This window comes from Hippopotamus amphibius, chromosome 7 (genome assembly GCF_030028045.1).
Source record: "Hippopotamus amphibius kiboko isolate mHipAmp2 chromosome 7, mHipAmp2.hap2, whole genome shotgun sequence".
Lineage (NCBI taxonomy): Eukaryota > Metazoa > Chordata > Mammalia > Artiodactyla > Hippopotamidae > Hippopotamus > Hippopotamus amphibius.
This window is the reverse complement of record NC_080192.1, coordinates 82,086,992-82,113,664: the sequence shown is the minus strand read 5'-3', so window position 1 is coordinate 82,113,664 and position 26,673 is coordinate 82,086,992. Positions and strand designations below refer to the sequence as shown.

General features: G+C 37.4%; 1 protein-coding gene across 2 annotated transcripts in view; it reads right to left on the bottom strand.

The window, feature by feature from the left end:
- MRPS9 (mitochondrial ribosomal protein S9) overlaps positions 1–26,673 on the bottom strand; it is a 48,812-nt gene that overhangs the window by 8,757 nt on the left and 13,382 nt on the right. For both annotated transcript variants that reach the window (XR_009054780.1, XM_057742631.1), the window contains exons 3-8: positions 23,553–23,615; positions 23,434–23,464; positions 13,367–13,446; positions 3,761–3,846; positions 2,855–2,930; positions 305–473 (exon numbers count right to left, since the gene is read on the bottom strand). Coding sequence is in view for 1 of the 2 variants with exons in the window: in XM_057742631.1 (XP_057598614.1) it covers positions 305–473; positions 2,855–2,930; positions 3,761–3,846; positions 13,367–13,446; positions 23,434–23,464; positions 23,553–23,615 (505 nt within the window). In the remaining variant the exon portion in view is untranslated. The remainder of the gene's footprint in view (positions 1–304; positions 474–2,854; positions 2,931–3,760; positions 3,847–13,366; positions 13,447–23,433; positions 23,465–23,552; positions 23,616–26,673) is intronic.

Here is a 26,673-nt window from a genome sequence, read left to right as displayed (position 1 = left end):
AGATTCACCGAACATTTTCATTTTATGTAAGAAATCTTTATTTAAATATTTTGTGGTTTCCACTAGTTGAACATGTGAAAATAAAAAGTATTAATGTGATTCTGTAGGTATGTGTCCACATTTTTTTATCAGGACATTATAAGGTTCAGTTTTTAAAAACATCAACAGAACCTTAAAATTCGGAAATCCAATGTAGCAGCAGCAAAAATAAACAAAATGAACACCAAATAGCAAGAGCAAATAAACATCCCGGCAGTTCCCAATCCCGGGGGGGCGGTTTGTTCTCTCTCCACGGGTGTGTTACCTTGGCCTGTGCTGAAGGCCATCCCCTGCTCATCATACTGTAAAGGCTCAATCAGCTGTTTTTTCGACTGGATGGTTACACTCCTGCGGAACTTGCTCACAAATTCTTCTTTAGCCGCACCACACGGCAACGCAGATAACTTTTCCAGGAGCCGAATGAATTGTGCGTACTGAAAACAATAAAAATTCATTAGGAGATGCAAGTGTAATTGCATTTGCTAAATTTTTTCTATTTTTATATACTTGATCTTTCCAATGTTGCTTTCTTGATGAATTTTGACAGGATGACACTTCCACACCTTCATGCTGCTTTTAAAACAGCGTGCATATGCAGCGCTTTCCCTGTGTACTTTTAGTGCTCAATCTTTTCTTTCGAGAAACAAAGAGATTTATCATTCAAAGAAAAATCCATTTCTCTGTAGCAGGATTACATGAAAGTGAGACTTAAATTCATTTTCAAAAAAAACTTAGATGATCTTCAAGTGTAATTTCTACTCTTTTATTAGCACTGTATCAAGAGGAGCTTCATAAATAATTTCCAGCAAGTTTCATATAGTAAAATGGGAAGAGTATGATTTTGAGAAAATGTACCTCTTAAATTATATTTCATAATACATTTGGCAAATATATCTTTAGCTGTTCAAGCTGTGTTACTTTAATGTTTATGATTTCCTTTAAAACCGAACAATCAAGCTATTTAAAAATTCAAGAGACACTTGACTTAAAGGGCAACCTCTTGAAATAAATTATCCTTGCTACTTGGTGCATTTTTTTTAATAGTTCTTGAACATGTGATTAGAAAGTAAACAACTTGGTATTAACCCCTTAAAATTAGAAGCCAGAGTAATCACTCTAAAGTGTTTATGCAGAAGGAAACAACTGATACTTGAGATCCTTAGTTAGCATGGAGTGTGAAACCCAGTTTTTAATAACCTCATTTATGTTTCTGCCAACCCTAAAAATCACACTCATCTGTTACCACTACCTTTATAGTGAAAATCTGCCATTAATAATTTGAAATATATAAAAATCTCTCAAGTAAGATTAAAAGGGCTGCTTCATTTACTGCTTCCTGTGATGTTACCATAGGAGAGAAGGTAATTGTCTAAGGAATGGTGAAATACTTAGCCACCTATGGTACCTGGCCTAGTAAAGCTCCACCCCCTTCATTCACAGGCCTCTGTCCTTCCTCAGCTGTCCTCAGTTCCCCTGCATGTGCTGTGACACTCTCGAACCCACAAGGAGGCAACCACAGGTGTGACACAGACTTGCTCTTGAACTGGGATCCCAGTTCAAGACATCACTGACCAGCCCTGCCTCCCTCATCTTGATACCAGCTACCAGCTTCAGGATTTCTTCCAACATCCAGCTGCTACACACACACACACACACACACACACACACACACACACACACACGATCCTATATATTTTGTTGTTTTGTCTTCATAGCTGCACACCTATAACAAAGTCCTTGGGATGTTTTAAAAATGAAAACCAACAAACAAACCTGTGTTTTATAAAAATCAAGCAGCCAGAAAACAGGGAACACTGAAATGATGTGTTCCATGAAGAAGCAAAAAGAGGTTTTTCAGTTGGATCCAAGTGTAGTGATACTGACTTGGCAGTTAGGATATCAGAAATTAATTCCAGGTCTACCACTCACCAAATGCCTGACACCTTAGTTAAGCAAACTGCAACTTTTTCAGAACATAAATTTCTTCACTATGTTACATGAGGAAAAGAGCAATTTAAGTATATGACTTAAAATCTACACGGTGGTGAGGTATTAACAACGTTAGCCACTGCCATGGAAGAAAAAATCTTTCCTGGAACAATTTGTGAAATTTATCTATACTCCAATCTTCCAGAGATAATTTAAATTTAGAACATCAACATATTTAAAACATCAAAGTTCCTCTGATAATATTGACACATAGCAGAATGTTTAGCAAAATAAGAATCAGACTAAGACCTAAAGCAGGGGTCACCATCTTTATAGCTTGTAACATTCACTTGGGGAGCCTGCTAGAAATGTAGATCCCTAGGTGACACCCATGGAAATTCTGAGTGAGGTCTGAACCTTGGGAAACTGCGTTTTGTAATCAGCATTCCAGGTGATTCTGATACAGGTGGTTTTGCGGATTCCAAGATGAAATGCACTGGCCGTATGGATACCGGCATTTGGTAAGCCAGGAAGGTAACCATGTGCTTCACGTCTTTCCCACTTAACCTGTAACAGCTCCTTACACTTACCATCAGCTTGTAAAATCAGCACCCGCTTTACTAGAGGAGGTGAAAATTGACGCCTGCCAGACTCCCCCGAATGACGGGCAGAGGACGCAAGTGCACTTGCAGAGGAGGGTCTGCAGACCAGGCATGCCACCTTCCTGACCCTCCCAGGGCAGAAATCAGCTCCACATGTTTTAAAATGGAAAACCATCTTAGGAACACCTGCCTCTGAGGAACATTACTATCAGGATCCTAAATCCAGCAATTGTCTACAATCTTACGGCACAGGTCCCCTTAAATTAAAAAGATTAATTACTCACATCTTGATCTGACAGTTTTTCCACTAACATTTCTTCCAGTTCCTCCTTAATCAGCCATCTGCTGCCAATCGGGTCTCTGTTAAAATATCACATTATATTCTCTTTTAAATTAACCATGCAATGAGATATATCACAAAAGATTCCACAACGAGTTGCGACTCTTGACTGGGAAACACATTTTTTTTATTATATAGCTGTAAAATTTCATCCAAGTAAATGATCTTTCAGACATATTATTTCATTTCCTCAGCCTACTTTAGAAAAGCTACCCAGTCTAGCAAATGTTCCATGTGCAGAGTGAGACATGGCACTGTGGAACCCATCTGATATTCAAGTCACCACATTTCTCAAAAATTAAAATTGTGTCTGCTTTTAATAATTTACTTTAGAGGATATGTTACAGACACAGTTAACCTGTCAGTGGACTAAAATAGCAATGAAATCCAAATAAGAGCCTAGGGGTAGTACTTACAACCTAAACTAGATATGTTCAAAAACTTGTGTCTTCTCCATAAGAAGTGTGTAAATAACCGGCTCCAAATTTAAAACTGGTTGGTTAGGTTGATGGACCTAATCTATCGCTGTTTGCTAAATGGAAGCACAAACCTTCAAATACTATGTATATATATAGTATGTGCATATATGTATGGGCACACAAATGTACAGTTATAGACACAAAAATTCTAAAGAAATAATATTCAAATACAGTAATTAAGTGCCACTTAATACATATAACTGGAATGAAGTAATATAAAAATAATAACCTTAATATTTACATCCTCCCAAACAACAAAAATCACCTATTATTTGGAATTTTAATGATTAATGCTAAAATTAAAACACCAATGATAATTGGTATGTTTTCAGCTAATTTTTTCATGTATTTTAATGCAGAAAAGAACTTACTTGGTTTTAGTTTTTTCTGAAAACAGACCTTTGGCTTGCAACTGGTCTTGATGTTTTTCTACATCTAGCAGCTTTCCATACGTTTCCTAAGGCAAATAAAACACATGCTAAACCAAGAGACGGTGCATTATTACTGCCACTTTATATCTCCCCTTGAGTACCCCTCATCTCAAAAGCACCCCTCCTCAAGTCACAGCTGCACAGCAAGTATGACTGAAAATGCTTTTTAACAATACTATTTCTCTTTCAAACTAAAGAATGGTGGAGTAATTTCAATGAGAATTTAGTATCATACCTAGTAACACACTTAACTTCAACTGATTTTTTAAATAACTCTATAAAAGGTTTACAACTCAGTGAGGTTAGTAAAAGCAAAGTTTTCCTTAAGCGTTCCAAAAACACAACCAAAAATTTTGCTTAAAAAAAAAATCAAAGAACTTCCCTGATGGTGCAGTGGTTAAGAATCCGCCTGCCAATGCAGGGGACACGGGTTCGAGCCCTCGTCCGGGAAGATACCACATGCCACACAGCAACTAAGCCCGCGCGCCACAACTACTGAGCCTGTGCTCTAGAGCCTGCAAGCCACAACTATTGAGCCCGTGTGCCACAACTACTGAAGCCCGTGCGCCGAAAGCCCATGTGCCTACAGCCTGTGCTCCACAACAAGAGAAGTCACGGCAATGAGAAGCCCATGCACCACAACTAAGAGTAGCCCCCACTCGCCACAACTAGAGAAAGCCCACACGCAGCAACAAAGACCCAACACAGCCAATAAGTAAATAAATAAAGTAAATAAATTTAAAAAATCATAATTTATATAGCAATATGCCTTTATACTTAGAGAATTACCATAAAAATTATATTTACAGCTGAGCTTTCCTAATATTTAACATTTATATAATACTTAAGTCTTCACCATGTAGTTCATATCTTAAACAGTTTTATATTAACATTTATTTTCCATTATTTGATTTCTTTCTATTAAATCACTTTCTAACAAAGTCTGTGAATGTATGTCATCTGTAAATTATAACACAAGTAGGAGAAAATTTACCATTTTGTTAGAACATGTAAAAGAACAACAATCTGGCAATAAAGGTTATCAATGAAATATATTTTCCAGGAAATGGGTTTACAACAAGCAGAATAATGCAACTGTCTCATAATTTTTTGACTGAGCAAACTCAAGGACTCACATCCAATCTGTGTGTATTCGTTTATAATTTACACATAACCTACCATGCTTATACCTAAGGAACAGACATTTTCAAAGGATGAGCTAGAGATGATATAAACATTTTTTTAAAATTTTAATTAATTAATTAATTTATTGGTTGTTTTGGGTCTTTGCTGCTGCACATGGTCTTTCTCTAGTTGCGACGAGCGGGGGCTACTCTTCATTGTGGTGCGTGGGCTCCTCATTGCTGTGGCTTCACGTGTTGCAGCGCATGGGCTCTAGGCGAGCGGGCTTCAGTAGTAGCAGCACATGGGCTCAACAGTTGTGGTGCACAGGCTTAGCTGCTCCGTGGCATGTGGAATCTTCCTGGAGCAGGGCTCGAACCTGGGTTCCCTGCATTGGCAGGCGGATTCTTAACCACTGCGCCACCTAGGAAGTCCAAGCATCATTTTTTTCTTGCTTAATCATAACACTGTCCAATATCATCAGCTCATCTCAGAAGACACAACTAGATGTCTATCCGTATTTCAAACGGTCTTAATAATTTCCAGTTTTGGGGATGACCTTTTGTGGGTGCTGATTACAGCACCATATTATATCAAAACATTGCTGATAAAGAGTCTGCTCTGGGGAGGGCAGGGGAGGGAAGGAGAAAGGAAAAAAGGATGTAAATACTGAGCCTCTGAGTTTCATAAATATAGGTGAGAAAAGCTGAAATTATGCTCCAAGGGCCAGGACTTCCTGGTGAGATAAGGATGAAGTTCATTTCCTGTAGCTGGGAAACTTGTGTTTTGTTTTGTTTTCGGTAAGGGTAGTAGAATTGATCATTTAGGAAAGAAGAAGGAAAGCAGCAGCACTTAGAAATAGTAAAACTGGGCTGAGCATCTCCTACAGAGGAAAACAACCACTAACAACAGTTCAGTGATTCTAAAGCTAAGTTCCCAGCAGCAGCAGCCGCAGCAGCATCTAAGCCAAGCACTGGGTCAGGAATGTAAATTCTCAGGTCCTCTTGAGGGGGGCCCAGTGATCTGTTTGAACGATGCGATGCCCCCAAGTAACGCACACTGAAGTCTGGATCTAAACACTGGAACTACGCGGACAAATGAGGTTAATTCAATTCTAGTGTCCAGATTAAGAATAACTATCTCTACAACTATACTCAAAGTACAAATCCATCACCTGTAACAGCAGAAGGATGTATCTGATGATTCAAAACAAACTGTCCACTCTAAAGAAAGCAACAGCTAATGGGAGCCATGCACACATGGCTGCGCAACTTAAAATAAAATCTTACGATTTGTCTCCTGAGAATTGGTCTCCCGAGAATTGGTAAGCTGCATTTCACTGTGGTTAGGGTACTTGCAATTCATAAGTAAAGGCTAAGATAGTGAGCTGTAACCCCAACTGAATAGTGTATCAGAAAAATTTCTATGTACCTATTTCTAGAAAGCAATTCCCAAGTGCTCTGAACAGGTAACACAGAGGACAAAAAAAAAAAAAAACCCACAAAATGAGTCCTCCCCCACTTGTATGAAGAGGACAGATGTGTGCACACAGCATCTCACTGTGTACCAGCACCGCCCCTTGGTGGGCCAGACCCCCCAGCCTGCTCCAGCTGGGGACTATGGTAATAGGATGACATCAGTCTCCACGCTGGGTCGCTCCAGAGCCTTGAGATTCTGAGAGTCCTAAGTCAGAGATGGTGTGTCTTTCAAATCTACCTAAAAAATATGCATCCAAGAGAATACCAGCAATAATAATACGCTACTCTACCTGCCTTGTAAGGGTATATTTAATTTTCTGGAATTACCAAGGTAATTAAAACAAAAATAATTGACTTGCTTCATAGGTAAGTTTCAAGTGAAAGTTTGGGCTGCTAAATTTGTCATCATTTTCCAGTGACATTTGAGTAATTTTTACTTTAAGTTCATATTTTTCTTGAAACTTCCCTTCACTCTGCTACTACCTTCCAGTGTTATATTTAGCTCCATAATAGTATATAAGTAGTGTAAGTAAAACCACCAGAAAAAATGTGGAATATGAGAAAACCAGCCATGTAGAGTACACATCAAATGTCGAATATGTTCCTCCATGGCAATGCTTTGACTGACAGTTGTAACCCATCAAGTTACATAAGGCTCTGTAAGCCCCTCACACACTTCCCTAAATAGGAAAATACATGTAAAGCACTTAGCACGCTGCCTGGTCTACAGTAATGGCCAGGAAACGATACAGGGGTGAGGTACGGCATTCAGGAGTCAAACAACTGAAGCCATTTTACTGGTGCCCCATTTCTATTTTTCTTTCTTTTCTAGATAATAAAACCACTCTTGAGATTCTACCTTGGTTAGTCAGAGACAACAGTCCTCTGGAAAGCACATTCTATAGCTTCAACTCCCTGAAGACAGGTATACTAATTTACATCAAAAAATCCTTGAGGGTATAAAATATGCCAGGAACTGTCAACATCACAGATTATCAGTGCTAGCTTCTGGTATATTGTTAAATTTCCACTTAATTTTTAAGGGACGCTAGAGAATTAGCATGACCCCACCTACACTAAGTTTATATACTGTATTTAATAGTATAATTTTCAAATATGACAGGAATAACCCAGATGTGAAATGCTGAATCATTAATCACAGCTATGATTAATATTTCATAAAATCAAAGCAAGTCTATCCACCCCTCATGTCATCAGATTTCCATAATGTATGAGTCGAATTTAGAAGGTGCCTAATTTGAAAATACCAGATGCTCAGGGTGCAGAAAAGAAATGCTTAAACTAAACTCTTCCAAGAGCATAAGCAATATGATTTTTAGTCTAAAAATCTGATTTTAGTCTTCCAAAATTTGTTTTGGTTATATTAATCATGTAGAAACTCCAATTTTAGGAAGGGTAAACAACATTTCTTAGGAGGGTGGTATAGAAAAAATCAACTGTATTTTGATATACAAAATATACAATAACAGTATTATCTTAGGTGCTGGTTCAACATAGAAAAGTAAGTGACTTAAAATATGTGTCTGTTGAAAAAAAAATCACAGAAAATAAATTTCCTAAAGAACAATCTTCTCAATTTTTTGGTTAATGGCATATACAAAACCAACTGGAATAAATATACATAACTCATTTGTCATGGTTTTTATCATGCTATATATCTAAAGCTCCTATAGTAAACCCTTGGCTATCACTTTGTAAATACAATATGTTATACAGGTTATACTTCATGTAATGCTATTCAACATAAAAAAAGGAAATAACCTCACATATAGGTCATATAGACAAGCACTCTGGGAAAGTACACACCCAGGAGTAATTACATAAAAGAGCTTGTGACTCAGATACCATATATCGGTATTTTTACTACTTAAAGTTCCTTCAAATATTATAAAAACAATGTTACCATTATAAAAGAAGTAATGTGATTAAAATCAACAGAGGCAGTAAGTTGAATCAGTTTTAAAAAATTAATTTTCCTAATTGTTACACTTAGAACATACAAGATACGCAATGGTAAATATTCATATATGAGGACAATGTATATTAAAGACACTTCTAGAACAGCAGTTGCTGCTGCTGAATTAGTTACTGAATTAACTCCTGCTGTCAAGAAAGGACTTAAAACAGCATACAGACACACATCAGCACTGGTCTGTAGCTTTCTAAAAAGCAGCACTTTATATGGTCATAAAGTAGTTATTTCGCAATACCTCACTGTGGGAAGGGTCACTACTTTAATTCCATTTTTAAAGAGCGCTGCTTCAAAAGGTTTCAGTATTCTCCACCAGGTGACAAGAAGGACGTTAAGCTAAGAACCCTGTGACACTAAGCCCCCATGACTCTCGCTTATTACTCTGGAACCTCCACGTAGTGAAGCCTCACACCCCTCCCCAACGCTGCTGTGTGAACACAGGTTACTTAAGTCATTTAAAATAAACGGGAATTTCTGAATAAGCCAGGCAAATGAATCCTGTTTATACACACATTATTAGGATTAGAATTATTTTTTTTTCATATTTTAAACTTTTTCTCCCTAATTTAGCAGAATAGTTTCAGTATATAATGACCTACTTATTTCTCATTTTATACTCTTTTGAGTAAAAATTTCATCTGTAGCCATACAGTTCCTTCAATTTATAGAAATACTCTGAAAATACTCTAATGTTTACTATAAAATAGTCATAAAATATACATGAGGTTTCTGTAAGATGCTAAATTCCCGGTGCAGTTTTTAGAGATGCAGAAGCTTATCTTAAAGATTGGGGTAGGGGGAGCTGATGTAAAATTTCAATACATGCTTCATGTATTTGACAACTTACAGCGTTTTCAATGTTTTAGATGGCCTTTCCCAAGCTCCGGTTTCATGTGATGTTAAAAGGTGTTCTGGGTAGAAAGGGTTCCGTGATCCAAAATGTTTGAGCAGCAGTGTTTCTTTATTGAAGGTGTCACCCAGCTCTTATCACGCTGTGTCTCCTTATTAGAGTTTCCCAGGACTGTATACAATACAGTGTTCCCAAATGAGCTGAATTTCAGAGACCCTTCCCTGAAGCTTTTATAACCCACCGGGTCATCAGAAAGCACTTTGGGAAAGGCCACAGTATAGCCATGCCCTGTCTTAACGAATCATATTTTACAAAAGGATTCCCACTTCAGAGTCAAAGAATCACCTCCCACAAAGAGTTTTAAACAATTTTCAACTCACTTTTAGTGAGTGAGTTTCAAGATATTCAGAAACAAATGTATTGATAGGATGAGTGAACGGGAACTGGCATTTGTCTTACGATGAAAGGACCTGCACAACGTCCACCAGCACTGCCCAGGTTGTGCCTGCCCTGTTCATGAATGCAGCCCCTCTGCCTGCCCCGCCCACCCCGCAGCCTGGCAGCTCCAGCTGTGGCAGGCAGGGGCGCTGCAGGCAGCTGGGACCACAGGCACAGCTGATGGTCTGTCCCTTAGCCCCGCAGGGAGGTTTCCTCTCCCCCCGTCCCAGGACTCAGACTTCCCTGGTACAGCACCCGCTCCGCTGCAGACACACATCCTCTAAATGGTCTTCCTTTCCTTTGCATTTGTGCTCAGTTGTTTCAGGAAACTCCCTTTACTCTCTCTCTCTTTATTCTGCTCCTGAAACCCTACGCTGAAACTCTAAATCATGTCTGAGAAGTACACAAGTTCCAGTGGTTATGTGGCTATTAAGGAGATGGAAAGTCAGCCATTTGGGGTAAGAAAGATGGTTATATAAACAGGGCCATCCAGCACGGAGCCCCCCGAGTCCTCAACGATCCTCGGAGAAACTCCGTAATGGCTCTTATTTCTTCTTACTTAAACCTTTCACTGTTTATGAATTTACTTGTTAGTACTCTTTCACACTTCATTCATTACATATGTACATCCTATTCACTATTTTGTAAAATAAATGGTTTTCATTGACTTTCCCAGGAATCTGAAGGCAGGTGTATGGTTGTGCCCACCAGAAGGTAGGAGTTCCAGCCAACCTGCCAATGAACCCTTAGAATGTAACACAGTCATAAAGTCTGAGACCCCCTGGATCAGCAAATTCTCCTTCACCTTGTACTTTCCTATCAGCTTCATTTCTGGGCAGGAACAATGAACTGCCTCTTTCTTCTCATCCTCCTTTTCCCTCAAAAATCTCCCCACTTCTCCACAAAAAAGCTGGATGGACTAACTAAGGACCAACTGGAAACAGTGCCCACTAAAGCACCACACATCATCCCTAGCTGAAGGCTGCATCAGGCCCACCTTTTATTTGCTGCTATAACGTAAAATACAACTTTAACATGCAAGCAGTGACTACATATTAAAAGGCAGCTTTGACGTTACTACAGAAGATAAAATGGTTAATGGACATGACAAAGACCTCTTGGTAGAACCGCACACATGCTTGAGAGCTGTGCTTTTCTGCCAAAGAGGCTGGCCGATGACAGCCACGGCTCACATGATCACAGCTGGTCCAGGATATGGGAAAAACAGTGTGGCTTAGTGTCTTTCACCCTGTCACATGGGAAGAAATTACATCGACAAAAAGAAATGGTAACAATGATGATTCACTTCCTGCCCACCTGCCACAGTCTTTGAGGGGCCAATTCTCTTACTGCGGTGGGATGGCACCGGGGGGGGGGGGGGGGGAGGGGGGGTGTCACCCTCCCACAGTATGGAACGGACCCCTCCCCCCACCAAGAGGGGGCAGAACAAAGGAAGGAGCCAACATGTGGTGCGGTTTCAGGTTCTGTTGTCTTATTTTACATGCGATATCTGATTCACTACAAAACCACTCTTGTGAGCTGAATGGTGACTATTGAGTCACATACTATAATTTCAGAGTAACAAACAGCACCTAGCATGATGCTGGCCTGCATCAGCCAGGCAGTGACCACAGCTGTGATTAATAACATCTGCTGTACGGGAGCCTCAAGTGATTGGTATATATTTAGGAAAACATTTATCCTTTTTTCCATACATACAATTACTTTAAAATTCCATAAGATGCATTTTTGAAAACACAAGGTTTTAGTAATTATTTTAATTAATATGCTTAAGTTAAACCAAAATATCTGTAATTCACATCTTTAAAACTGTTCTGATGAATGATAAAACAAATACCAAACCCACAGTGTTTGGGGGTCAAAATATGCAACAAATTGACAGACCCAAATCACTGAATTTAACTAAAACATAGAAGCCTAAAGAACTCTCCTAAATACAACGCAACTATATGATGCAAAAAGGACTGTTCATAAACTGGATGTAATTTGACATTTTCGTCGAAAGTGGGATAGTATTTTATCCACTGAGAGGCCAACCAGTTTCTGGAGCAACTCCTTTTAAAACACATAAACTAAAAATAAAGTTAGGCCTCTCATATAAAGTGTAATTTCTTCATTATGATGGAATGCAACAAAATATCTTGCCCTTGGGTTGCTCGGTTTCAGCCAAAACAAATGCAAATGGCTTGTCAGATGACAGCTGTTTGATAAGGCTCCTCTACAAGACCCGCATGCTTTACTTTTTTCCGTGAAACTTGGGATGAAAGGCAGAAGGCAGGAAGAGAATTAATGTAGCATACAGTCTAAAGGCAATGCTACAACCGTGATTAAGTAGAAAAGTTAAAAGGCACAGATTTTCCACAGCTTCGCTGCGTGCAACCCATCCGTGTAACAAGTTGACAGGCCTAGCGCACCAGCTCCATCATCCCCTCCGACAGCTAAAACGCAGCGCTGCATCCCTTTTCAGGGGAAATTTGCGTCTGCACCATGAAGCGTTGTACATTATTTCTTAGCACTGCAGGGGGCTCGAGTCCATATGGAACCTTCACAAATATTACCACAGATCAAACCAGCGGCGTCGGGAGGCAGATTTGACATACCTATTTAAATGAGCAGCAGGGGTCCCCGGGCAGCCGTGGGCTGTGCACAGAGCCCGGGCGGGCGGGCGGAGAGCCGGAGCCCAGCTCCATTACTCAGCAAAGACACTCTCTGCATCCACCATCCATTTCACTTCTGCCAGGGCAAGAAGCTCATTTGCCCAAGGTCAAGAAAAAGTGAAAAGAAGGTTCTTTTTTTTCCCCAAGAAATAAATGTACCTGACAAGTGGGGATTTTGTCCTTTGGGTGTGCGGAGCACAAACACACACCAGCCAGCCTGACAGAGCAGAGTACGTGTGTGCATGTGAACCAAGCCACCCGAGAGCTGGCTGTGGATGGGGAGGCCCAGGGACTATTTCTGTAACTTGTAAAAATCACATATGAATAAAACAAAACTTGACACCATATTCTAAAAATAAAGTGGGTTCTGTTGCTTAAAACTGGGTATTAGCATCCAGCCTTTGTCACAGTAACTGGAGGGAACTCCCCAATTGCGCACCATCAACCACTTACGGCTCTGAAAGAAAATAAGACCTGTTCTCAGTACACGCAAACGCAGTTGGAAGGCAACATGTAGTAAAATCACTTCCTAGGTCTTTTGAGCCCCAATTCTAGACTCATACACTGCACTGGCCTATGAAAAGCAAAAATCGTATATGAATAACTAAAAAGTAGAGAGGATCTGCCTTTCCTCCAAGGTCAGTGCCCCATCAGCCTGACGGCCCCTTTCCTGACCCAGGTCCTGCCTTGCCGCACACCCACGCACTGACACTGAGTTGAGCATCGCTCTTGCAATATGACCTCAGTTTGGAAGTAAAAGCATTTTAAGGACAAACCATTCTGACACAAATTCTCTAATGTTTACCTTTAGCAAAAATGAATTAATAAAATATAAAGCCTCTCAACATACTGTCTTGCCTCTAGAAGTCTTATTTTTTGTCCATTATGAAATACACTAGGTAAATTCTGAAGCTGAGAGAAATCTCTGGTACCGTTAGTTACTAAGCTTACAGTTCATATTATTTACCATAAATGTAATATACTTACATGCATTAATGAATAATATGACTGTTTGCCAGTATAAAAGAGAAAATGAAATGGGCGGCCATCTTCTCCCCACTGGATTGCTAGTAAAAACCAAATGAAAACAAATAAAAACAAAAATAAAAACATACACAGAGACCAAACAGCTTGTAATTGCAATTTATAATTCTGCAATAAGACACATTTTTAATTCTAACTTTTAAAATAACAAGAAAGCATTAATATTCAGAATTTAGCTTGGCAGGTTTAACATGTAAACATTTAGGCTATTTAATATTTCATATCCGTTAATACAAAGCAACGTTTATATCTGATAAAATATCCCTGAATATTTCACCATGAGAATTTCTATAATTTGTTTTAAATAAACACACAAAATACCAAAGTAATCTTGCTAGAACAAAAAAGTTTATGTTTGGCTTTAAATACAATACACTCCCATATTCTTAAAATGGAAAACTGATAAAGCCAATTATGTAATACAGTTAGGAAATTAGAGACAGGCATAATATAACAAAGAAAAAAACAAATGGATTTTTCCGTGCCACATTATTTGTTTCAACTCTGTGCTGACATACCTCCGAGAGTTTAAAACGTCTGAAACAGAAGGGGCCCCACAAAGATGTTATGTGTAATTCCTTTTGAAATACAGATGGCCGTTCACATCTAATAAACACCAAACAAACTGAGAAGTGGAGCTGCTGCAGTAAATAAAGCAAACACTAGCACCATGTCCTCTTCCCATATTTGTACTGAGCTGTGTCTCTGTTAGCAATCTGCAAGAACTCCAAACACGAACGTTACACTCCTCTATTACATGTGATGTAAACTCTCTTCTCCCAGTCTGTCACTTGCCTTTTAATTCTGTTGTGGTGTCTCTCATAATTAAGAAGTTTAAAGTGTATGTGTACACTAGACGCAGTCACTTTTCCTCTATGGCAGTGCTTCTCAGCTGTTTTTTCATTATCATTCCTACTAAGGAACCTTTTTAGACACTTTCTCCTTAATTGCTTGCCTCCCCATGAAATCTTAATACCGCAGATACGCTGCGTATCTGCTGATATATACTGTGGCCCTTTGGAGGGCCACAAACATTGTAATAGCTAAGATTTTTTCACCTCCTCTGAGCCAATTTACACCCCCTTGGGGGCAACATCACCCCCATTGAGAAAACCTGGTTTAAGACGGGGCTTTCTAAAAACTATTTCCCTATATTTTCTTCCGGAATTTTTGTATATTTTTGTGATCAGAAATTTAATCAATCTGGAATTTATCTCTGTGAGGCGGAAATCCGAGTATGCATTATTTTGCCCAACAAAGAGAAATTATTTCATTAGTTTTTTGAATGATACACTCTTCTTTTAAAATATCACCGTACAATATGTAGGGTATCTTCCTCTTCTGGGGTAACTGGATTACACACAGAACACTTTAAGTGAATACACTTAAAATGAAGGTCAAAATTTCATAATAAATGGTGAAAAATGTACAGATAAGGAGCTTGGCTTGAAAAATAAAAACAGACTCTTATTTGTCAATGGCTTAATGATGAATTAAATGTTTCTCCAACACCACTTTCAAGGACTTCATGAAATCTTGTATATTTTCCAGTATTTATAACTTTACTATGCAGTGTTCACTATATTGTGAAAGTAGAAGCGTTCAAGAAAGACAAATATCATGGTTGTAGAGAAGATTCTACTGAAAAGCTTGGAGGGATTTTTGACTTGGGTCTCGTTCCGTGTGTGAGTATAATATGTGTGTGCACATAATTTCATAATGTGTATTTGTGTGTGTGTGTGTATATGTGTGTATATATAATTTCATTCAATCTAAGACGTCACAGATTTTAAGATGCTCCATCATGTATCATACAAGAGAAAGAAAAAAGCTAATCATATGCACTATAGTTTACATTAATTATAAAATGAATCCTGTTTGGTAAAAATGTTAAAATTTGAAAAACTGTTTTAGAATTCTCAAAGTATGGCATAAACAAACATATGCTGATTGTGAATAATCTGGTCCACTAGTCTGTCTGTTTGTACCATTACCACCATTGAATTAAAATCAGTTTTTTGCTGCATTTTGGTACTTGGTCAGGTAACTTCCTTCATTACTCTTCTTTTAAAACTTTCTTGGGCTTCTTAGGTGGCACAGTGGTTAAGAATCCGCCTGCCAATGCAGGGGACACGGGTTCGATTCCTGCTCCGGGAAGATCCCACATGCCGTGGAGTAACTAAGCCTGTGCGCCACAACTATTGAGCCTGTGCTTTAGAGCCCATGAGCTACAACTACTGAGCCCACGTGCTGCAACTACTGAAGCCCACGTGCCTAGAGCCTGTGCTCTGCAACAAGAGAAGCCACGGCAATGAGGAGGCTGCGCACCACAAAGAAGAGTGGTCCCCACTCACCACAACTAAAAAGAAAACCCCTGCACAGCAAAAAAACACCCAGCACAGCCAATAAAATAAATAAATAAATTTATTAAAAAAAAAATTTCTTGATGCTTCTTGTACATTTACTCTTCCAAAATAAACTCTGCAAGTTTTTTCCAAAAGTCCTACGAGGACTTTGGAATTAAATTTATTAATAATTTTTAAAGTAGCAACTCTGCAGTATTATCTTTCCTTACACGAATGCAAAATCTTTTTTCCAGCTATTCAGATTAACACTTATGATGATGATTAAGTTTTACAGTTTTCTATATAAATCCCTTACATACTTTTGGAGTTTTATTTGTGTTTTAGTTTCTGCTGCTCTTGATATTGTCCCCTTAGTTATCTGTTTTCTATAAAATCAACTTTATATAATACACTCCACATCCTCACCAGCATTTGCTGCTGTCAGTGTTCTGGATTTTGGCCATTGTAACAGGGTGTGTAGTGGTATCTCATTGTTGCTTTAACTTGTATTTCCATGGAGCATCTTTTCAAATGCTTATTTTCCATCTGCATATGTTCTCTGGTAATGTGTCTGTTAAGGTCTTTGGCTTATTTTTAAATCAAATGGTTGTTCTCTTGTTCAGTTTTAAGAGTTTTTTGTATATTTCGGGTAACAGTCCTTTACCAGACATGTCTTTCCCAAATATTTTTCTACCATCCTGTGGCTTGTCTTTTCATTCCCTTGACCACGCCTTTCACAGAGCAGAAAACTTAAATTTTAATGAAATCCAACTTATCAACGCTTTCATGGATCATGCCTCTTGGTGTTGTATTGAAAAAGCTATGGCCAAACCCAAGTTTTCTAGGTTATTAATTATTGATTCAGTTTCTTTTATAGGTAGAGGCCTATTCACATCGTCTACTTCTTGTGTAAATTCTTGCAGACCATCTTTCAATGAATTGGTCCATTTCATCTAGGTTATCAAATTTGTGGGCACAGAGTTGTTCATACAATAATATTCCTTGATTATCCTTTTAGTGCCCATGGGATCTGGATCACTGTTCCCCTTTCATTTCTGATATTAGTAATTGTGGCCTCTCTCCTTTTTTCAGTTAGCCTAGTTAGAGGATTATCAATTTTACTGTCTTCTCAAAGAATCAGCTTTTGGTTTTGTTGATTTTTTTCCCTAAATTTCCTTTTTTTAAGTTTCATTGATTTCTGCTCTTTTATTGTTTCTTCTGCTTACTCTGGGTTTAATTTGCTCTTCTTTTTCTACTTCCTAAGATGGAACCTTAGATGATTGATTTTAGATTTTTCTTCTTTTCTAATATATGCATTTAATGCTATAAATTTGCCTCTAAGCACTGCTTTTGCCTACTCTTCTTATAAAGATTAAATATTAGAATTCCCTCACCAGAGGCAAGGTTAGCATTTATTGTTCTGGACTTTTTCAGTGCATTTACATATGTATAGCTATTGAAATACAGAGGCTTGTTCACATGTTTTTTAAAAATACAAATGGCATTAAGCTGTATTTACACTACACACTTGTTTTAGACTGAAGGTTTGTGTCCTCCACTCCCACCCCCCTCCAATTCATATGATGGAACCTAATTCCCAATGCATTGGTATTTATATGTGGGGCCTTTGGGAGGTGATGAAATCATGAGGGTATAGCTCTCATGAAGAGGATTAGTGGCCCCATAAAAAGAACCCCAGAGAGCTCCCTCATCCCTCCTCCCGCATGAGGACACAACACACGCTATTTGCAATATCCAATCTGATGAGTGATAATGATCTCTTATCCTTATTTGACAGACATTATTTCTGATCTGATATTTTCCTATGTTTACTGGCTACTTTTATTTTCTTGATTTATGAATTACCTTTTTTGCCTTTTGCCCTTTTCCCTATGAGGTTGTTTTCCTTGTTAATTATAAGAGTAATTTATCCTAGATATTAGACCTCTGTCATACTTCAAATTTTCTCCAGTCCACTGCTTATTTTTTAAAATTGCCATATCTTTTTTTCAGGGAGAAGTTTTAGGTTTTGAAATAGTTTATTGATCTTTGTCTTCTCTGTGACTTAAAGGCGTAATATTAGCTGTTATTTAAGAAAATTGATAGTTGTATGATTACCTTTCAACCTGCCACTTTGATTCTATTCTAGAGTTTCAATCTCTTAATTCCAAAATCATAATGTACTTTTAAGTCTTGACCCAACTCTGTCATCGTCTGGATACAATCTACTTTTTTATATTCCATTAAGTGGATCAAGAAATACGAGATTTCTGTTGACAGAAATGCAGAAGCATGTTTCCACCAATATTTTTTTAAGGTTGCCACAAATTTAAAACAGAAAATGAGAATTCAAATGTTCCACTGATGAAAATTCATCCTCACCAAAACCAATGGCAGAACAGAAGGAAACGGAAATGCAACACTCCAAACTGAATTAAATATCCTCAAACAACTATTTGGAGTTTTTGGAGAGCACTTGGAGTCAAAAGTTCAAAACTGAGAACCTAATGGACAAAAAACTCAAAGAAATGAAACAACTTGATTAAATTTGGGGGAGAAATAGAAAAAGTTAAAAGAATCAGAAATGTAGACAAACTTACAAGTAACCCAAAAAACAACAGACTAAAAACATAATAAAAGACATTTTAAAAAAAGGGAAACAACCAAAAAAAAAAAGAAAATGAGATAAAGAAGCTAAGAGTCAGAGCGATGGTGACTGATTTAGAAGACAATCAAGGAAGGAAAAACATTTATATAGTTGGAGTCCCAAAGAACAAAAACCAAAGTGGAACAGAACTAATATTTATAACTGTTAAAAAAAAAACTATTTCTGGATGTAAGGACTTGACCCTACCCACTGAAAGAGCTCATTGCCACCACTGTAATATAACTCTCAACAATCAACTCAATGCCATATTTTCATAAAGCTACTAGACAGCTTTAGATATAGAATCCAGCAGGAAAGATAACTAGACTAGTATGAAACTTCTCAAAAACTACAGACAAGGCAAAGCAACAATGAAGCAACATTTTCAAGGAACTCAAAAGAAAGCATGAACCAAAGATTTTCCCCTCCAGCCAAGCTGTCCTTCAACTATCAAGGCTATAAAAAACCCAATTTTAAAAACATAAGAACCCAGGGAATTTATATGTATGAGCCCTTTTTGAAGAATCTACTAGAAAATGGACTCTATTCAACCAAGAGATGACCAGGGAAACCTTAGCAAAAGGAGTTATGGACAGCATTTAATAAGCTATTGTAGATCTAAGACCAGAACAAAGAGGAGTAATAAAATGTTAAAAACAAAACCAAACCAAACCACACATATGTATACATGTATGTAGGTATATATTTGTATAGTTGGAATTCAATGTTTTTAAAATGGTTCTTATCCATAAAGGCAGAGAAAGATCACAATTTGTTTGTTACTGAGACCACCATCATGTTATGTAGGTCATCAGTACACTCCATGCCATACTGGTTTGTGGACTTGGCCACCATGTTGTTATCAGCTGGTGGTAGGCTCATAGAATCTCTGCATGACTATCATTTCAGCTTCGTCTATGCTCTGGCATGTTTTTATAGAGGAGTATCATTTTTAAAAATTTCAGAATAATTCATAGTTTGAATGTTTCCAGTATTCAGATAGCTAAATAATGATATTCTACTTTAATTCTTACATAGTTTGTAGTTTACAGTTTTGCATTTTTTAAGTGGGCATATTAAGTGATTTATTTCTAATTTCTTTGCCTTTTTTAATCATACTGGTTAAGACTCTCAAAACAATAATGAATACCACAGGCAAGTGTAAGCATACTTGTCTTATTCCTGAGCTTCGTGTAAAGGGATCCAATGATATGTTTTTTAATCTGATATGTTTGTTTCTCATGATAGTCTTTCTCAAACCAAGAAAATTTCTATTTCTATTTTAAGAGTTTTTACCAAAAAAAATAAATGCTGAATTTTGTTAAATGACTTTTTATTCATCTTTGGAAATATTTTTTCCTTCAATCAGTTAACACAGGATTACATTAAAAAATTCCTAATGTTAAACCATCCTTATATTCCTGGTGGGGGTGGGAGAATCCTAGTCTCTTAATACAATGCTGTATTTGGTTTGCTATCATTTAATTTAGTAAGAATAGTATAGGTTTCTTTTTTATGTGACTTGTATCCAGATTTGATCATCGTGTGAGCTTTTAAGGTGAATTTAGAAGCTTATGCTACCTTTTTTTCTTCTCTGCAGCAACTTACACAGTATAAAAGTTACAAACTTTTTCAAGGTATGACAAACCTCACCCACAAAACTTTCTGGGCCATGTGCCACGTTGGTTAGGTCTCTGAGTACCACTGACTTCTCCAGCTTTTAGTCTAACCAGCATTGCCTAATTAAGGAAATTTTGGTTATTCTGTTTCTCTTTAAAGTGTGTGAGTGGAGTCTGAGCAACACTCTGGATTGACAGCTCCCTGGGCCCACCTATGGCCTCTGCCTCAGCCACTTCCCAGCTGTGTGCCCTAGATAAGTGCACCTCACACATCTGAAAAATGGGGAAACAACAGTATCTACTTACTAAAACTGTTGTGAAAATTATGAGTCAATGCATGCAAACCACTGAGAACTGGGCCTGGCCTGCTCCAAGTTTCAATAAATACAAGTTACTGTATTATTTAGGATATTTTCCAAATTAATTAGAATCAAATTACCCATAACAATCTTACACTTTTAAATATCCTCTGAATATTATATAAAATTATTAATGCTGGCCATCTTATGTTTTCTTTTTCCATTGACCAGCCTTGCTAGAATTTGATCAATGTCACCGGCTTTTTCAAAGAGTTAGTCGGTTTTATTTGCCCTACCCCTTCTTTTAAAAATCTTTACTTCGTTTATCCATTTCATTCTTTTTCTGCCTTCTTGAACTCAACACTGAACAGTTCATTTATTTCTAGTCTTTCTTAATGTCTAATAAATATATGTTTGCCTCTGCATAAAACACTGTCTGTATGCCATAGCGTTTAATATGAACTGTCATATACTTCTAAATAGTCTATAATCTCAATTTTGATTTCTCTTTAACCCCAAAGTTTTACGGTTCTATCCATTTTAATTCAAAAAATCTAATATGTATAATTTCTATTTTTATAATTTGTTAGGTTTTCTCTACAACCTATTGCATCATACTTCTATTAATATTCCATTGGTATCTGCAGAGAAAATGTATTCTTTGTACTTGTATCTGTAACTATAAAATCATGCTGTGTTATTCAAATTCTTTACAACCTTAGTTAACAGCTTTTGCTTTAAACCTTTCAATGCTAAATGCTTGGTGCAAAAAGGTTCATGGCTGTCAAATCCACTTAATGGATATTAGGTTTTATCAATATAAATTAACATTCTTGTCTCACTGACCCATTCCCCAACCTCCCTGAATTCCATTTTGTCTGGTATTAGGTGCTACTCCTTACTTCTGTCATCAACCAGGTAAATATCTTTGTTTTCCCCAATATTTTTATCACTTGTTTTAAACAACAGAGCAGGATTTTTATGTTAACTCAATCTGGAAGCTTCCATCTTTTAATAAGGAAGTGGTAGCACATTACAAGTGCCATAATCTATTCAAATCTAAAATTCACTTATATTTTTTAACATAAAAATTCAATTTGTCCTATTTACGAAATGCAGCAAAATTGGTAGGTAGACGGCAAAAAGTACTTTGCTGATTCTAAAGGTATACTGTTTAAACACAATTAAATATACTTAACTGAAATGTAAGAAAACCTACCAACACTAACATATTTCCAAAATAACACTGGCATTTTGTAAGGACACAGGGACATTTCAGTTGTTACATTCTAGCTGATAGTAGTAATAACTTCCTAATACTAAGAAGCTAGTATGATCTGAAAGAAAGAACCATTCTCAGAGAGGCAGACATACAAGAAGAGCTGCAACTAGCAGAGATACACAGAACAGAGAGGAAGAGGCATACATGAGGAGCCTGAGAGGTTGAAAAATGGAAAAAACACTAAAAAAAAACGGGGTAAAAAGCACTATCACTACGAACATTTACAGAAAAGCCACTAAGTGTAAGTTACTGTGCCTTGTGCATACAGTTTTATTTTTAGAAAACTGAGCTACATCTTTAAATTTGATGTGCACTTTTAACATAGCCTTCATTTATTATTTTCCCAGAAGCTATTAATTAAATCGATGTCATAGTCTATTATCAACCACATCTAAGAATTCAGAAAATATAAATGACAGAATATATTTATTAAAAGATTCAAAATACTTATAACAAGATTCAAAATAAAAGTTATCATGTAAAGAGTGAAGAAGGGAAGAATGACAGAATGCCTAGCTTTGAACAAAGAAAGATAAGACTTAGCAAAAACATCAATGCAAAACAAATACATTTTTAATAAAAACATCTGCTCTCTCACCAATCTATTTTTCAGCTCTGAAACACCCTGACTAATGCTGCCTGCAAGCTGAGCATCTATGGCCAGCAGGCTACTCTCCAATATATCCACATATTTTCGCTGCTGAGTTATACACTTACTAAGAGTCAATTGTGTTTATTCCCAAACCTGTTTATTACAGTTGTACTTATTTGTATAATTAGATGAATTAAGTATTCCATAAACAGATGAAACATGGGTGAAAACAGAAAAGATAGTTGCTGCTTCTGTCAAAACTAAGGTGAATGCTTTAGAAAGATTCAGAGGCAAGTTACTAAAAAAAAAAGTTTGCTCAACTTCAGTGTGGTTGGGGGAAAATCTGTAGAAATATAAAAATACTCTGCACTCAGATTTCTCAGGAAGTTTATGTTCTTTGCTCCACTGTAAGGAAATCATAACTAAAAACCTCTGATGATGCATCAGTGGTGTAGGCATGTAGAAGAAACAAGGAGGAATAGGTACATCCTCAAAGAAAACCCTGGAGGATTACAGCAAAAGACTGATGAATACAATTTATATTTTGAGTGTTTTAAAGAAATGATTTCTAGCTTTAACACATTTTAAAGTAACTGACAACTCCCCCCCCACCCCCCAAGCTTATCCAAGAAGCTTCTAATGTAAATTAGAAAATAGCAAATATGTTATTTCCTGGTGACCTTAAAGCTTGTCCTACGTTTTCAAGATTTTAGTTTACATATTTAAAAGACAAAGAGAAAATCTTAAAAGAAATCAGAGAAAACAGGAGGCCAGATAAGAATGATGGCTAACTGCTCATCAGAAACAATGCAACACAAGAGACAATGGAATCACATCAATAAAGTTATAAAAGTCCGGGGCGGGGGGGATCTATAGTCAGTGAAAATATGCTCACAAGAAAAATTTTAAATTTTCATTATTAAAAAGAGTTGAATTTGTCTCCAGCAGATATGTACCCAGCGCTTCTTTAAAAAGGCATATTAGAATGCAAATAAACTGACATTAGTACAAGCATAAACTCTAACCTGATCTAATTTTAATATTATTTAATTAAAAAGAAACAGTTTGTAAACTCCAGTCATTCATTATTAGTTATAAAGTATTCCTGACCTACTTCACAACTACCATGACATGGGAGTGCATCTCCATATGCCTGAGTGACTGCCGATTCATAATACAGCAGAAGGAAAGAAAGAACTATCTATTTTATTCTTGAACAAACTTACCTCTTTGTTTTGGAAAAATCTCTTCAGGATGCTGTAAAATAAATTAAAAATGCATTAGGTAATTGCTGTAACATATAAACCTAAGTGAAATTTGTAAAAATGTTAACAAAGATAACTACCTTCATTATTGGCCGGGCTCGCTTCTCAAACAAACCACTGGGAAAAAGGTAAACAATCGCTCTCTGAAAATACACACAAAGGTTAATTAACAACTGTTATAAAAACCAGTTTATGTTATGACTAATAGTAAGTGCTTACCACATGCCAGATAACAAACCAAGAGTTTCACACACATTATCTCACTTCATAATCTTTTTTCTTTTAATTAATTAATTAATTTATTGGCTGTGTTGGGTCTTTGTTGCTGCACATGGGCTTTTTCTAGTTGCGGCTAGTGGGGGCTACTCTTCATTGTAGTGTGTGGGCTCCTCATTGTGGTGGCTTCTCTTGCTGCGGAGCATAGGCTCTAGGCACATGGGCTTCAGCAGTTGTGGCATATGGGCTCAATAGTTGTGGCTCACGGGCTCTAGAACACAGGCTCAATAGTTGTGGCACACGGGCTTAGTTGCTCCACAGCATGTGGTATCTTCCTGAGGCAGGGATTGAACCTAGGGATAATAAAATCACCACATATACATTCCCCAAAAGAAAAAAATTTGTAACTGTTAAACTAGTTATTAACAGTTTTCAAGTGTCTACCTCAAACATCAGTATGCTACCAAAAATAACCCTTCTCTCTCTATTTTAAAGGAAACAGGAGGAGTCCCTGCATGAGTGCTTGTAGAGGGCTCCCTGGAGCATCCTCCCAGCCCCCAGGTGGTGGGCAGATGTCCACACAGAAGGCTGAAAAGGGCAGGACCTACATTCCATCCACGGTGACACCGGGATATTTGCATAAGCTCTTTGAATGTTTCTTAGAACCTGGGAGAGGTTTTTAAACTACATTTTTCCAAATATGTTCTCTTCAATGCCTGTTTCGAAATGGTGATGCTTTTGGTGTTCTGAATGTGAGGCTCCCCTGTAGGCAACTTCCCCTATACAGCAGATCACTTATCATTCTTGGCCCTTTCCCAAAGTCTATGCCAGGAATATCCCCAATGCTTGTGACAAATATCACCCCTACGCGTTTCCAAAGGTCCTTCACCTCTTGGGAGCAGTACTGCCCCCAACCTGCATAAGCCCCTACACAGTATTTTCCTACACTCACCCCTCCCCCAACTAAAAGGAAAAACACAAAGACTATGCATTTTCATCTCTGTTGAACAGTGTCAGGTGAAAAGCCTGTGGCCTTTGACCCTAGTCCCTTTCTGAACTCTAAATGGGCTGGCGGCAGCTCCTAAAGGCCCAGTACTGCTCCTTTAGGGCCTGTTCTCTCCACACAGTAAGTGTGCTGGACCAGGTTCTGCCCCTGGAATTAGGGGCCTATAATTTGGGGGTATAAATTCAATTATATTAGGGAGACCAATTGTAACTCTGGGTCTAGGGTCATTCATTTAGCCTTTTGGCAATAAAATTGACACTAAAAAACAAAACAACAACAAAAACTTGGATCAAACATCAGAGTGCTAATTTTATGAACTTTTTTTCTTTTTCAAAAACCAGGGACTCCTCTCCCTTCCTTCTCTCAAGAAGAAAAGGTGAAAAAAACAGAACAAATAAATGCTTAAAATCTTGTACCATGGGAAAAAAAAAAAAAAAAAAAAGAAGAAGAAAAGGTGGGGACTTCCTAGGTGGCACAGTGGTTGAGAATCTGCCTGCCAATGCAGGGAACACAGGTTCGATCCCTGCTCCAGGCAGATCGCACATGCCACGGAGCAACTAGGCCTGTGTGCCACAACTATTAAGCCCCTGTGCTGCAACTACTGAAGCAGTAGCCCCCGCTCTCTGCAACTGGAGAAAGCCCGTGTGCAGCAACAAAGACACAATGCAGCCAATAAATAAATTAATTAATTAAAAAAAAAAGAAAAGGTGGACATTTTATTCAATAAGTTATATTGAGACAACAGATTGCCATTTGGAAAAAGATAAAACTGGATCCAAACCTCACACCATACACCAGAGTAAGCTCCAAATGAGTCAAGAGAGCCAAACTTGGAAAATGAAATCAAACAAGTACCAGAAGACAACACATATGGATTTCTTTATAACCTAGACATAGCAAAGTCTTCCTTAACTATGATCCAAAATTCAGAAGGGAAAAAAACTGACCAATTAAACTACAGACAGAAAAGAAAAATATGGCTCAAATATATTCAGAATAAAAAACGTGCAGTTAAAACTACTGAGATAACACTTTCATATAACAGGACTAACAAAAATTCAAAAGCTTCACAGCACACTGTTGATGAGGTTACAGAGACACCCTGATGCCTTGCTGGTGGGAGTGCACAACCTCCAGGGTTGGGAGTCTGCTAATATGTAACAAAATTCCATATACATTTCCCCCAGCAATCCACTTGTACAAATTTACCCTGGAAATACACCCCCACAAATATAAAACAACATAGCATAGGCTATTAATTGATTTATAAGAACAAAATACTAGAAACAACCAAATCCTCACACACAAGTGGTTAGTTGATAAATGAAGGTAACTTTATGCAATCTAGCACTCTATAGCCATTAAAAAAAGACTGAGAAAAGCAAGATGCAAAAGAAATATACTTAGAATGCAGCCACTGGTGTAAGAAAGTAAGAAAATACATATTGGAATAGAAAAAAATATACATAATTTCTTTTTGCAAACATAAACAGTCTTTTTTAAAGCAATTTTCTGATATGTTATTCAGAAATATCTGTATTAGGATAATAAAAAAATTTAGAATTTAAATATTATGCTAAATGAAATTAAGTCAACCAGAAAACCACCAGTGGAAGGAAATACGTGACTCTGCTAGTGTTGACCTCCCCGTCAACTGTTAGGTCATGGGATTCCCGGGTGTGTGTGTGGCACTTACGAGGGGCCAGAGAACGAGTACCAGCAGGAATTGGCCTATACCCGCAAGCATTTTAAAATTGGAGGAAAACTGGCATTTCACACCTGAATTGTGGTTTGGCCCACTTGGACCAAGTTTATCAACCATTAACAGAAATGTCACAATTATCTGAAATAAGTACTTTTTCACTTCTGAATAATCTACATGAAAAACTATTATTTAAACTAAACACCCAACCTTTCACAAAAACCAAAACCAAAAACATGTATATCAGTTGGGATTCAATTAATGATTCTTTAAGAAG